Source organism: Ranitomeya imitator, chromosome 6, assembly GCF_032444005.1.
Source record: "Ranitomeya imitator isolate aRanImi1 chromosome 6, aRanImi1.pri, whole genome shotgun sequence".
NCBI classification, from domain to species: domain Eukaryota; kingdom Metazoa; phylum Chordata; class Amphibia; order Anura; family Dendrobatidae; genus Ranitomeya; species Ranitomeya imitator.
The window spans coordinates 46,773,719-46,787,759 of NC_091287.1; the positions used below are offsets into that span (position 1 = coordinate 46,773,719).

Sequence of the window (14,041 nt, forward strand, 5' to 3'; positions counted from 1 at the left end):
TCATGCAGAACAGCTCAAATCGCAGAACTATGTCACCACAGCACTAAATGACAAGGTGGGATTCAGCAGGCTGTTTCACATTTAGCTAGTGAAAATATATTAATTTAGAATGCTATACTCGTGCATAGAGCACAATAGAAGTGGTGCACAACACACTTGTATACATGTGCCCCGCTGGCTTTGTCTGTGGACCTCAGTAATGGCAAAAAAAAAAAAATTGCTGGAAGGTCGATTTCACAGCCACCTAGCTAAACTATCTGAGTAAGGCCGGGGTCACACTTGCGAGTGCAATGCGAGAGACTCGCACGAGTCTCTCACATCATTACCCAGCACTGCCGCCGACACTCGGGACCGCTGCATTCAGCTGCGTGTCTCTCGCATTGCACTCACAAGTGTGACCCCGGCCTAAGAAACAACCACCTAACTAGCTAAAATCTTGCTGCTAACAGTGTCAGGAGCAGCCTCTCTGTGCGGTGACAGTGTCAAAATGGTGCTAAAACAAGATGTCCGCTGATTAAATGGCGAGGGACATGTGATTTCAGCAGCCAATGACAGAAGCCGTTGTGTCAGGACATTGTGGGTGTGCACACATAAAGTTAGGAAACAAAATACTGCTGACGAGAACGCCGTGCCTCTGAGCTCTGCAAACCTCCCCTCATCAAACGCTCATGATACACCACCATTATCGTTGCTAAGGTGCTGAAAATACCTCTGCGGCAATGCAAATTTTTTTCCTGGACTTTTTATCGAATGTTAACGATTTTTCACGATTTTATAACATTTTGATCGTGTTTTCGATCATGAATCCGAATGTGCCATATTCGTGCCGAATTTATGTTTGGCGATCGATTTCCAAACAAATTCGCTCATCACTACTCAAAACTTCCAAATTCTCCTCTCTACATGATTGTGGGCTGTGACTCGTTGCTAGAGCTGCTACCAAAAGGAAGGGTTAAATGTAATTTATGCAGAGAGATGCAGCCCCATCCCCCGAGGAGGAGCTACAGCCTAAGGCTACTTTAACACTAGCGTCGGCCCGTCGCAGTGCGTCGTACCGACGCATCCTGTCACAACGCAGCACAACAGGGGCAGCGGATGCATTATTACAACGCATCCGCTGCCCCACTGTGAGGGTCAGAAATGGCGGACATGACGCACCAAAAAAACGTTACAAGCAACGTTTTTTGGTGCTGGCGGTCCGACGCAACAGTCGCACGACGGTTGCGACGTGTGGCAATGCGTCGCTAATAGGAGCCTATGGAGAAAAAACGCATCCTGCAGACAACTTTGCAGGATGCGTTTTTTCTGCAAAACGACGCATTGCGACGTGCGTTGTACGACGCTAGTGTGAAAGTAGCCTTAAGCTTCAAGTTCAGAGTCACTATCTGACTGCAGACCTCTGAATCCTCACAGTGTGCAATGTGAGGACTCTCTGATGCCGGTGGCGAGACTGGGTGGCCATGTGACCGCTAGTACGCGATTTGCATACTTTTGGCCACATACCGACTAGACCTGTCTGGCCTTGCTCAACACACTTACACTGAGCGAGGCCACGCACATCTAGTCTGCATGTGACCGCATGTATGCAAATCACATACTTGTAGTCACATGACTGCCGTTGCCGGTGTCGGAGAATCCTTACAGTGCGGACTGTGAGGATTCACAAGTCTGCAGTGACATAGAGTGAGACTAGACAACCCCGTTAACCATTTGTCAATCTCCAACAATGGCATTTAAGCGGTGCAATCCTAGAGGACCACCGATTTGGCCGACAATTGCCTCTGACGCCATCGCGTGGTGCTGATGGGCGGCCTTTTCATGGTCTCCATCACCGCCATCTGTGCACTTCCATGAAGCCCAGCCACAGGCTGAGATCGTAAGTACGGTCATTTCTTCGATCTACTGCAGTATTGGAGTATTGATATATACAGAGCAGACGATCAGAGGGGCCACAGGGGACTAAAGAAAAAAGTAAAAATGGAAAAAAGTTTGGTAATTTTAATTAAAAAAATGGAAAAACTTCAACTTACAATGAAAAAAAACCCCCGAAAACAGAATAGAAGCCTTAGGGAAAAATTAAAGTTCCACATTTTGGAAAACGGCAACAAAAAAACATTTTTTTTAACGACTAAAATAAAAGTAAGTTTGGCATCGCCGTGATCGCATTCACCCCGAGAATCATGTTGCTGGCCAGTTCTTACTGTACAATGATCGTCGTTAAAAAACAAAACCTAAACAGCAATGGTGGTAAAAAAAAAAAAAAGGAAAAAGAAAAGAAAAATAAATAAAGAGAAAAAAAAAGTGAAGAAAAATCTTCTCGCCATGAATGGGTAACGGGTCCGTCAGGCAGAACGTATACGGTCATTATTTTGGCTGCATTCTTCCAAGTACAGAAAACAAAGCACACAGCCATCTATTGTCACCGCCGAGCGCCACCACTAGGTGTCGCACTCTTCCACCACGCTGTGAAGTCACTATGGTTACCATTGCTTCTTAGAAAGAACTGGAAGTGACGCAATCGACCCGGAAGTTCCTGAAAGCCGGGTTATCCGGGTCACCTTTGTTACATCACGCCGGGTAGCTGACAAGTGGCCGGAGATTCACACAAGCCGGGCGTGATTCCCGGTCTGCGGACGCCATGTTCTCGCTCAGCAACTCGGTGCAGCCGCAGGTGAGTGACGTCACGTGGTGGCGCCGTGTGACCTATACGAGTGACGTAGTTGTGGTGTGACGACGTCGCCGGTCACGCAGGATCGTGCAGTCCGTCCCCGGCCGGACACGAGGATGACACATCAGTCCCGGGCTCCATAGTGACCTCTGTGTGGAGAGGTGTCAGTAATGTCAGCCGCCTGTCATGTGTCCTGTCACAGGGAAGAGCCGCGTCAGCCACCTGCACCGTCATAAACCGTGCCGCCATCTACAAAACTGCCTGATACCGCAGCCATATGTATATATCAGTGTATATGGGGGTATATAGGAGGGGATGTGCATTACTATGGTCACCGCACTGCTATATAACCGTGTATACGGGCGTCTGTGAGGGGTATATAGGAGGGGATGTACCTTACTATGGTCACAGGTCACCGCACCGGTATATAACAGTGTATACGGGGGTCTCTGAGGGGTATATAGGAGGGGATGTACCTTACTATGGTCACAGGTCACTACACCGGTGTATATCAGTGTATGCGGGGGTCTCTGAAGGGTATATAGAAGGGGATGTACATTACTATGAACACAGGTCACCGCACCGGTATATATCAGTGTATGCGGGGGTATGTAGGAGGGGATGTACCTTACTAAGGTCACCGTACTGGTATATAACAGTGTATACGGGGGTCTCTGAGGGGTATATAGGAGGGGATGTACATTACTATGAACACAGGTCACCGCACCGGTATATATCATTGTATACGGGGGTCTCTGAGGGGTATATAGGAGGGGATGTACATTACTATGAACACAGGTCACCGCACCGGTATATATCAGGGTATACGGGGGTCTCTGAGGGGTATATAGGAGGGGATGTACATTACTATGGTCACAGGTCACCGCACTGGTATATATCAGGGTATACGGGGGTCTCTGAGGGGTATATAGGAGGGGATGTACATTACTATGGTCACAGGTCACCGCACTGGTATACATCGATGTACAGTGGGGCAAAAAAGTATTTAGTCAGTCAGCAATAGTGCAAGTTCCACCACTTAAAAAGATGAGAGGCGTCTGTAATTTACATCATAGGTAGACCTCAACTATGGGAGACAAACTGAGAAGAAAAAAATCCAGAAAATCACATTGTCTGTTTTTTTAACAATTTATTTGCATATTATGGTGGAAAATAAGTATTTGGTCAGAAACAAACAATCAAGATTTCTGTCTCTCACAGACCTGTAACTTCTTCTTTAAGAGTCTCCTCTTTCCTCCACTCATTACCTGTAGTAATGGCACCTGTTTAAACTTGTTATCAGTATAAAAAGACACCTGTGCACACCCTCAAACAGTCTGACTCCAAACTCCACTATGGTGAAGACCAAAGAGCTGTAAGGACACCAGAAACAAAATTGTAGCCCTGCACCAGGCTGGGAAGACTGAATCTGCAATAGCCAACCAGCTTGGAGTGAAGAAATCAACAGTGGGAGCAATAATTAGAAAATGGAAGACATACAAGACCACTGATAATCTCTCTCGATCTGGGGCTCCACGCAAAATCCCACCCCGTGGGGTCAGAATGATCACAAGAACGGTGAGCAAAAATCCCAGAACCACGCGGGGGGACCTAGTGAATGAACTGCAGAGAGCTGGGACCAATGTAACAAGGCCTACCATAAGTAACACACTACGCCACCATGGACTCAGATCCTGCAGTGCCAGACGTGTTCCACTGCTTAAGCCAGTACATGTCCGGGCCCGTCTGAAGTTTGCTAGAGAGCATTTGGTTGATCCAGAGGAGTTTTGGGAGAATGTCCTATGATCTGATGAAACCAAACTGGAACTGTTTGGTAGAAACACAACTTGTCGTGTTTGGAGGAAAAAGAATACTGAGTTGCATCCATCAAACACCATACCTACTGTAAAGCATGGTGGTGGAAACATCATGCTTTGGGGCTGTTTCTCTGCAAAGGGGCCAGGACGACTGATCCGGGTACATGAAAGAATGAATGGGGCCATGTATCGTGAGATTTTGAGTGCAAACCTCCTTCCATCAGCAAGGGCATTGAAGATGAAACGTGGCTGGGTCTTTCAACATGACAATGATCCAAAGCACACCGCCAGGGCAACGAAGGAGTGGCTTCGTAAGAAGCATTTCAAGGTCCTGGAGTGGCCTAGCCAGTCTCCAGATCTCAACCCTATAGAAAACCTTTGGAGGGAGTTGAAAGTCCGTGTTGCCAAGCGAAAAGCCAAAAACATCACTGCTCTAGAGGAGATCTGCATGGAGGAATGGGCCAACATACCAACAACAGGGTGTGGCAACCTTGTGAAGACTTACAGAAAACGTTTGACCTCTGTCATTGCCAACAAAGGATATATTACAAAGTATTGAGATGAAATTTTGTTTCTGACCAAATACTTATTTTCCACCATAATATGCAAATAAAATGTTAAAAAACAGACAATGTGATTTTCTGGATTTTTTTTTTTGCCGTTTGTCTCCCATAGTTGAGATCTACCTATGATGTAAATTACAGACGCCTCTCATCTTTTTAAGTGGTGGAACTTGCACTATTGCTGACTGACTAAATACTTTTTTGCCCCACTGTATATGGGGTATATAGGAGGGGACGTACCTTACTATGGTCACAGGTCTCTGCAGCGAGATATATCCGTGTATACGGGGGTCTCTGTTGAGGGGTATATAGGAGGGGACCTACCTTACTAAGGTCACCGCATTGGTATATAACAGTGTATACGGGGGTCTGTGAGGGGTATATAGGAGGGGACGTACCTTACTATGGTCACAGGTCCCTGTTCCGGGATATATTAGTGGATATGGGGGTCTCTGAGGAGTATATAGGAGGAGACCTACCTTACTATGGTCACAGGTCACCGCACTGGAATACAGTTGTGGCCAAAAGTATTGACACCCCTGCAATTCTGTCAGATAATACTCAGTTACTTCCTGAAAATGATTGCAATCACAAATTCTTTGGTATTATCTTCATTTAATTTGTTTTAAATGAAAAAAACACAAAAGAGAATGAAGCAAAAAGCAAAACATTGATCGCTTCACACAAAACTTCAAAAATGGGCCAGACAAAAGTATTGGCACCCTCAGCCTAATACTTGGTTGCACAACCTTTAGCCAAAATAACTGCGAACAACCGCTTCCGGTAACCATCAGTGAGTTTCTTACAATGCTCTGCTGGAATTTTAGACCATTCTTCTTTGGCAAACTGCTCCAGTTCCCCGATATTTGAAGGCTGCCTTCTCCAAACTGCCATTTTTAGATCTCTCCACAGGTGTTCTATGGGATTCAGGTCTGGACTCATTGCTGGCCACCTTAGAAGTCTCCAGTACTTTCTCTCAAACCATTTTCTAGTGCTTTTTGAAGTGTGTTTTGGGTCATTGTCCTGCTGGAAGACCCATGACCTCTGAGGGAGACCCAGCTTTCTCACGCTGGGCCCTACATTATGCTGCAAAATTTGTTGGTAGTCTTCAGACTTCATAATGCCAGGCACACGGTCAAGCAGTCCAGTGCCAGAGGCAGCAAAGCAACCCCAAAACATCAGGGAACCTCCGCCATGTTTGACTGTAGGGGCCGTGTTCTTTTCTTTGAATGCCTCTTTTTTTTCTCCTGTAAACTCTATGTTGATGCCTTTGCCCAAAAAGCTCTAATTTTGTCTCAAAGAACATTCTTCCAAAACGTTTTAGGCTTTTTCAGGTAAGTTTTGGCAAACTCCAGCCTGGCTTTTTTATGTCTCGGGGTAAGAAGTAGGGTCTTCCTGGGTCTCCTACCATACAGTCCCTTTTCATTCAGATGCCGACAGATAGTATGGGTTGACACTGTTGTACCCTCAGACTGCAGGGCAGCTTGAACTTGTTTGGATGTTAGTCGAGGTTATTTATCCAACATCCGCACAATCTTGCGTTGAAATCTCTTGTCAAATTTTCTTTTCCGTCCACATCTAGGGAGGTTAGCCACAGTGCCATGGGCTTCAAACTTCTTGATGACACTGCGCAAAGTAGACACAGGAACATTCAGGTCTTTGGAGATGGACTTGTAGCCTTGAGATTGCTCATGCTTCCTCACAATTTGGTTTCTCAAGTCCTCAGACAGTTCTTTGGTCTTCTTTCTTTTCTCCATGCTCAATGTGGTACACACAAGGACACAGGACAGAGGTTGAGTCAACTTTAATCCATGTCAACTGGCTGCAAGTGTGATTTAGTTATTGCCAACACCTGTTAGGTGCCACAGGTAAGTTACAGGTGCTGTTAATTACACAAATTAGAGAAGCAGCACATGATTTTTCGAACAGTGCCAATACTTTTGTCCACCCCCTTTTTATGTTTGGTGTGGAATTATATCCAATTTGGCTTTAGGACAATTATTTTTGAGTTTTTTTTTAGTTTAAGACAAATTAAATGAAGATAATAATACCAAAGAATTTGTGATTGCAATCATTTTCAGGAAGAAACTGAGTATTATCTGACAGAATTGCAGGGGTGTCAATACTTTTGGCCACAACTGTATATCAGTGTATATGGGGGTATATAGGAGGGGACGTACATTACTATGGTCTCAGGTCACCGCACCGGTATATATCAGTGTATACGGGGGTCTCTGAGGGGTATGTAGGCCGGCACCGCTCCCGGCAGTGAGTTGGGTCTCAGCTGTGATGTTCTCTGAACCACTGCTGGAGTTTGGCTCGCGATCTCTATGGCATATACAGTGGGGCAAAAAAGTATTTAGTCAGTCAGCAATAGTACAAGTTCCACCACTTAAAAAGATGAGAGGCGTCTGTAATTTACATCATAGGTAGACCTCAACTATGGGAGACAAACAGAGAAAAAAATATCCAGGAAATCACTGTCTGTTTTTTTAACATTTTATTTGCATATTATGGTGGAAAATAAGTATTTGGTCAGAAACAAAATTTCATCTCAATACTTTGTAATATATCCTTTATTGGCAATGACAGAGGTCAAACGTTTTCTGTAAGTCTTCACAAGGTTGCCACACACTGTTGTTGGTATGTTGGCCCATTCCTCCATGCAGATCTCCTCTAGAGCAGTGATGTTTTTGGCTTTTCGCTTGGCAACACGGACTTTCAACTCCCTCCAAAGGTTTTCTATAGGGTTGAGATCTGGAGACTGGCTAGGCCACTCCAGGACCTTGAAATGCTTCTTACGAAGCCACTCCTTCGTTGCCCTGGCGGTGTGCTTTGGATCATTGTCATGTTGAAAGACCCAGCCACGTTTCATCTTCAATGCCCTTGCTGATGGAAGGAGGTTTGCACTCAAAATCTCACGATACATGGCCCCATTCATTCTTTCATGTACCCGGATCAGTCGTCCTGGCCCCTTTGCAGAGAAACAGCCCCAAAGCATGATGTTTCCACCACCATGCTTTACAGTAGGTATGGTGTTTGATGGATGCAACTCAGTATTCTTTTTCCTCCAAACACGACAAGTTGTGTTTCTACCAAACAGTTCCAGTTTGGTTTCATCAGACCATAGGACATTCTCCCAAAACTCCTCTGGATCATCCAAATGCTCTCTAGCAAACTTCAGACGGGCCCGGACATGTACTGGCTTAAGCAGTGGAACACGTCTGGCACTGCAGGATCTGAGTCCATGGCGGCGTAGTGTGTTACTTATGGTAGGCCTTGTTACATTGGTCCGAGCTCTCTGCAGTTCATTCACTAGGTCCCCCCGCGTGGTTCTGGGATTTTTGCTCACCGTTCTTGTGATCATTCTGAGCCCACGGGGTGGGATTTTGCGTGGAGCCCCAGATCGAGGGAGATTATCAGTGGTCTTGTGTGTCTTCCATTTTCTAATTATTGCTCCCACTGTTGATTTCTTCACTCCAAGCTGGTTGGCTATTGCAGATTCAGTCTTCCCAGCCTGGTGCAGGGCTACAATTTTGTTTCTGGTGTCCTTTGACAGCTCTTTGGTCTTCACCATAGTGGAGTTTGGAGTCAGACTGTTTGAGGGTGTGCACAGGTGTCTTTTTATACTAATAACAAGTTTAAACAGGTGCCATTACTACAGGTAATGAGTGGAGGAAAGAGGAGACTCTTAAAGAAGAAGTTACAGGTCTGTGAGAGACAGAAATCTTGATTGTTTGTTTCTGACCAAATACTTATTTTCCACCATAATATGCAAATAAAATGTTAAAAAACAGACAATGTGATTTTCTGGATTTTTTTTTTCTCAGTTTGTCTCCCATAGTTGAGGTCTACCTATGATGTAAATTACAGACGCCTCTCATCTTTTTAAGTGGTGGAACTTGCACTATTGCTGACTGACTAAATACTTTTTTGCCCCACTGTACGCATCTCATTGCTCGGGAAGTGCTTCCCTACCATGGCGTGCATATATACACTTCAATTGTTGTTTGTTTTTTTTTTTTGCTAATCGCTCCAAATGAAATGATTATGTACGTACCCCACAAATGGAAACTGTAGAGTACAACTTGTTCTGCTAGAAACCAGACTTCTTGGTGACTGGTGTGTGCTGGTTGTCGGTCCACACTTGTGCAGTATGGTTTTACATTGGTTCGCCGGCTGCATTCCTGGACATTCACTTGTTGACCTGTGAATCTTAGAAGTGATGAGACCTTTCATGTGTGTAACCCCCGAGGTGATCAGTCTAACAGAACACTCCAGGAGTGAGTTATGTTTCTCTTGTATCTACTCCCATAGACAATAATCCAGATAGTAAGCCACCGTACGTGTCTAACTGTAACATGGAATTAATCGTATGGTATCGTATTCTTTAAGGGTTTGTTTTTCTCACAAAGTACATTTTAAGCGGTAGATCTTAGAATAGTAAGTTCTTCAATTTGATTAGTTAAAAAAAATTGTTCCTGTGTAGAGAATTTTAGAACTGTCCCCCTGTTGTGTACTGTATAATGGCTTTGTGACCGTGCATCAGTCTTCTGACCTCATCATAAACAATCGGTGACAGGCAGGCTCAGCTCTTATGTCACTGAATTAATTTATGATGATCTCTAAGGACTGGTGACACGGCCGAAATAAGCAGAAGGTATGAAAGTTTACTTCCCCAAGGGAATGTGATAAAATAACACACACAGCCATCCTAGTCAGCTGTCTTCCCAGCCTCTCGAGCATCTCCTGATCTGGTTGTCTCCATTGGATCAGAAATCGGTGTCCCGTTCTTCAAGCACCTGGTGGGAAGGTGTGTATATAAGTGATTGGCCCCGCCATAGAGCACTGAGCACCTGTACTTGGTTTCAACAGTCATTCTGAGCTCAGTCCCTTTTGAATAGTCCTATCTTAAAATGTTGAGCAATTGAATGACCAACCTGTGGTAATTATTACATTTAGGATCCTTTTGTGTAGCGGGGCGCTGTTAAAAGCCGTTCACTTTAGGACCCAGAGTATCTGTCCTACACTGATGAGGCCCATTGATTTGCACACGTGCCATGTAATGATTTGCATAGGAAATACTCGGTTACAAAGCAGTTCCCTTGATGACCGTGGTTCTAGCAGCGATCGGCTGTACTCCAGATAGGACCCTGCTTACAGAAATGAGCCTTCGGATCTCCATTTAAAGGTGTGGTTCATTTACTACCAAAAGACAAACTTGTCTCCAGTCTCCCTACTAATTTGAATGTTGGACTCCGCGTGCTGAAATCAAAGTAGCAGAAACATTGAGCCGGCCAGAGACTGTAGGACTCCTTAGACTTTCCACTGAACCACTCTTGAGGTACCTTCACACTCAGCGACGCTGCAGCGATACCGACAACGATGTCGATCGCTGCAGCGTCGCTGGAGAGCTGTCACACAGACAGCTCTCCAGCGACCAACGATCCCGAGGTCCCCGGTAACCAGGGTAAACATCGGGTTACTAAGCGCAGGGCCGCGCTTAGTAACCCGATGTTTACCCTGGTTACCAGCGTAAACGTTAAAAAAACAAACACTACATACTTACCTTCAGCTGTCTGTCCTCCGGCGCTCTGCTTTCCTCTGCACTGTCGGCGCCGGTCAGCCGGAAAGCAGAGCGGTGACATCACCGCTGTGCTTTCCGGCTGGCCGGCGCTGACACAGGATGCAGGAGGAGTGCAGAGAAGCACAGCGCCGGGGACAGACAGCTGAAGGTAAGTATGTAGTGTTTGTTTTTTTAACGTTTACGCTGGTAACCAGGGTAAATATCGGGTTACTAAGCGCGGCCCTGCGCTTAGTAACCCGATGTTTACCCTGGTTACCAGTGAAGACATCGCTGAATCGGCGTCACACACGCCGATCCAGCGACGAAATAAAGTTCTGGACTTTCCTCAGCGACCAACGATCTCCCAGCACGGGCCTGATCGTTGGTCGCTGTCACACATAACGATTTCCTTAACGATATCATTGCTACGTCACAAAAAGCAACGATATCGTTAACGATATCGTTATGTGTGAAGGTACCTTTACTTCTGTGAAGAGGGTAACCTCTGAGTGTCTTGTGATCGGGGGGGTCTCAACACTTGGTCCACACTGATGTAAAATCCTGATATGTCTCTGACACATTAAGGCTGCCGTCACACTATCAGTATTTGGTCAGTATTTTACATCAGTATTTGTAAGCCAAAACCAGGAGTGGGTGATAAATGCAGAAGTGGTGCATATGTTTCTATTATACTTTTCCTCTAATTGTTCCACTCCTGGTTTTGGCTTACAAATACTGATGTAAAATACTGGCCAAATACTGACCGTGTGAAGGCAGCCTAAGGCTACGTTCACATTAGCGTCATGCGACGCTGCGTCGCCGACGCAACGCACAACGCATCGGAAACGCACGCAAAAACGCAACTTTTGTGACGCAAGCGTCGGACGCATGTGTCGTAAAATGCAGCGTTTTTGGTGCGTTTTTGGTGCGTTTTTACAAAAACGCAGCGTTTTACGACGCATGCGTTGTCAAACACTGATTAGATCTTTACACACAATTTAGTGTCTAGACACTAGATAACACCACCAATGAATAGAAGAGGGTGGGTCTAGTGTCTAGACAATCGATAATGCCACCAATGGGTAGATGGGGGTGGGTATTAACCCCTTCATGACCCAGCCTATTTTGACCTTAATGACCTGGCCGTTTTTTGCAATTCTGACCAGTGTCCCTTTATGAGGTAATAACTCAGGAACGCTTCAACGGATCCTAGCGGTTCTGAGATTGTTTTTTCGTGACATATTGGGCTTCATGTTAGTGGTAAATTTAGGTCAATAAATTCTGCGTTTATTTGTGATAAAAACGGAAATTTGGCGAAAATTTTGAAAATTTCGCAATTTTCACATTTTGAATTTTTATTCTGTTAAACCAGAGAGTTATGTGACACAAAATAGTTAATAAATAACATTTCCCACATGTCTACTTTACACCAGCACAATTTTGGAAACAAAATTTTTTTTTGCTAGGAAGTTATAAGAGTTAAAATTTGACCAGCGATTTCTCATTTTTACAACGAAATTTACAAAACCATTTTTTTTAGGGACCACCTCACATTTGAAGTCAGTTTGAGGGGTCTATATGGCTGAAAATACCCAAAAGTGACACCATTCTAAAAACTGCACCCCTCAAGGTACTCAAAACCACATTCAAGAAGTTTTTTAACCCTTCAGGTGCTTCACAGCAGCAGAAGCAACATGGAAGGAAAAAATGAACATTTAACTTTTTAGTCACAAAAATTATCTTTTAGCAACATTTTGTTTATTTTCCCAATGGTACAAGGAGAAACTGAACCACGAAAGTTGTTGTCCAATTTGTCCTGAGTACGCTGATACCTCATATGTGGGGGTAAACCACTGTTTGGGCGCACGGCAGGGCTTGGAAGGGAAGGAGCGCCATTTGACTTTTTGAATGAAAAATTGGCTCCACTCTTTAGCGGACACCATGTCACGTTTGGAGAGCCCCCGTGTGCCTAAAAATTGGAGCTCCCCCACACGTGACCCCATTTTGGAAACTAGACGCCCCAAGGAACTTATCTAGATGCATAGTGAGAACTTTGAACCCCCGGGGGCTTCACAAATTGATCCGTAAAAATGAAAAAGTACTTTTTTTTCACAAAAAAATTCTTTTAGCCTCAATTTTTTTCATTTTCACATGGGTAACAGGATAAAATGGATCCTAAAATGTGTTTGGCAATTTCTCCTGAGTACACCGATACCTCACATGTGGGGGTAAACCACTGTTTGGGCACATGGTAAGGTTCGGAAGGGAAGGAGCGCCATTTGACTTTTTGAATGGAAAATTATCTCCATCGTTAGCGGACACCATGTCGTGTTTGGAGAGCCCCCGTGTGCCTAAACATTGGAGCTCCCCCACAAATGACCCCATTTTGGAAACTAGACCCCCCAAGGAACTTATCTAGATGCATATTGAGCACTTTAAACCCTCAGGTGCTTCACAAATTGATCTGTAAAAATGAAAAAGTACTTTTTTTTTCACAAAAAAATTCTTTTCGCCTCAGTTTTTCATTTTCACATGGGCAATAGGATAAAATGAATCCTAAAATTTGTTGGGCAATTTCTCCCGAGTACGCCGATACCTCATATGTGGGGGTAAACCACTGTTTGGGCACACGGCAGGGCTCGGAAGGGAAGGCGCGCCATTTGACTTTTTGAATGGAAAATTAGCTCCAATTGTTAGCGGACACCATGTCGCGTTTAGAGAGCTCCTGTGTGCCTATGCATTGGAGCTCCCCCACAAGTGACCCCATTTTGGAAACTAGACCCCCCAAGGAACTTATCTAGATGCATATTGAGCACTTTAAACCCCCAGGTGCTTCACAGAAGTTTATAATGCAGAGCCATGAAAATAAAAAATAATTTTTCTTTCCTCAAAAATGATTTTTAGCCTGGAATTTCCTATTTTGCCAAGGGTAATAGGAGAAATTGGACCGCAAATGTTGTTGTCCAGTTTGTCCTGAGTACGCTGATACCCCATATGTGGGGGTAAACCACTGTTTGGGCGCACGGCAGGGCTCGGAAGGGAAGGCACGCCAATTGGCTTTTTAAATGGAAAATTAGCTCCAATCATTAGCGGACACCATGTCACGTTTGGAGAGCCCCTGTGTGCCTAAACATTGGAGATCCCCCACATATGACCCCATTTTGGAAACTAGACCCCCAAAGGAACTAATCTAGATGTGTGGTGAGGACTTTGAACTTCCAAGTGCTTCACAGAAGTTTATAACGCAGAGCCATGAAAATAAAATAAAAATTTTATTTTCTCTAAAATGATTTTTTAGCCTGCAATTTATTATTTTCCCAAGGGTAAAAGGAGAAATTTGACCCCAAAAGTTGTTGTACAGTTTCTCCTGAGTACGCTGATACCCCATATGTGGGGGTAAACCACAGTTTGGGCACATGTCGGGGCT

The 14,041-nt window shown here is 44.7% G+C and overlaps 1 protein-coding gene across 2 annotated transcripts in view; it reads left to right on the plus strand.

The window, feature by feature from the left end:
- Positions 1–2,520: 2,520 nt before the first annotated feature.
- Positions 2,521–14,041, plus strand: part of YME1L1 (YME1 like 1 ATPase) — a 55,708-nt gene continuing 44,187 nt past the window's right edge. For both annotated transcript variants that reach the window (XM_069729621.1, XM_069729622.1), the window contains exon 1: positions 2,521–2,671. In XM_069729621.1, the coding sequence (XP_069585722.1) occupies positions 2,639–2,671 (33 nt within the window). In that variant the 5' untranslated portion in view covers positions 2,521–2,638. The remainder of the gene's footprint in view (positions 2,672–14,041) is intronic.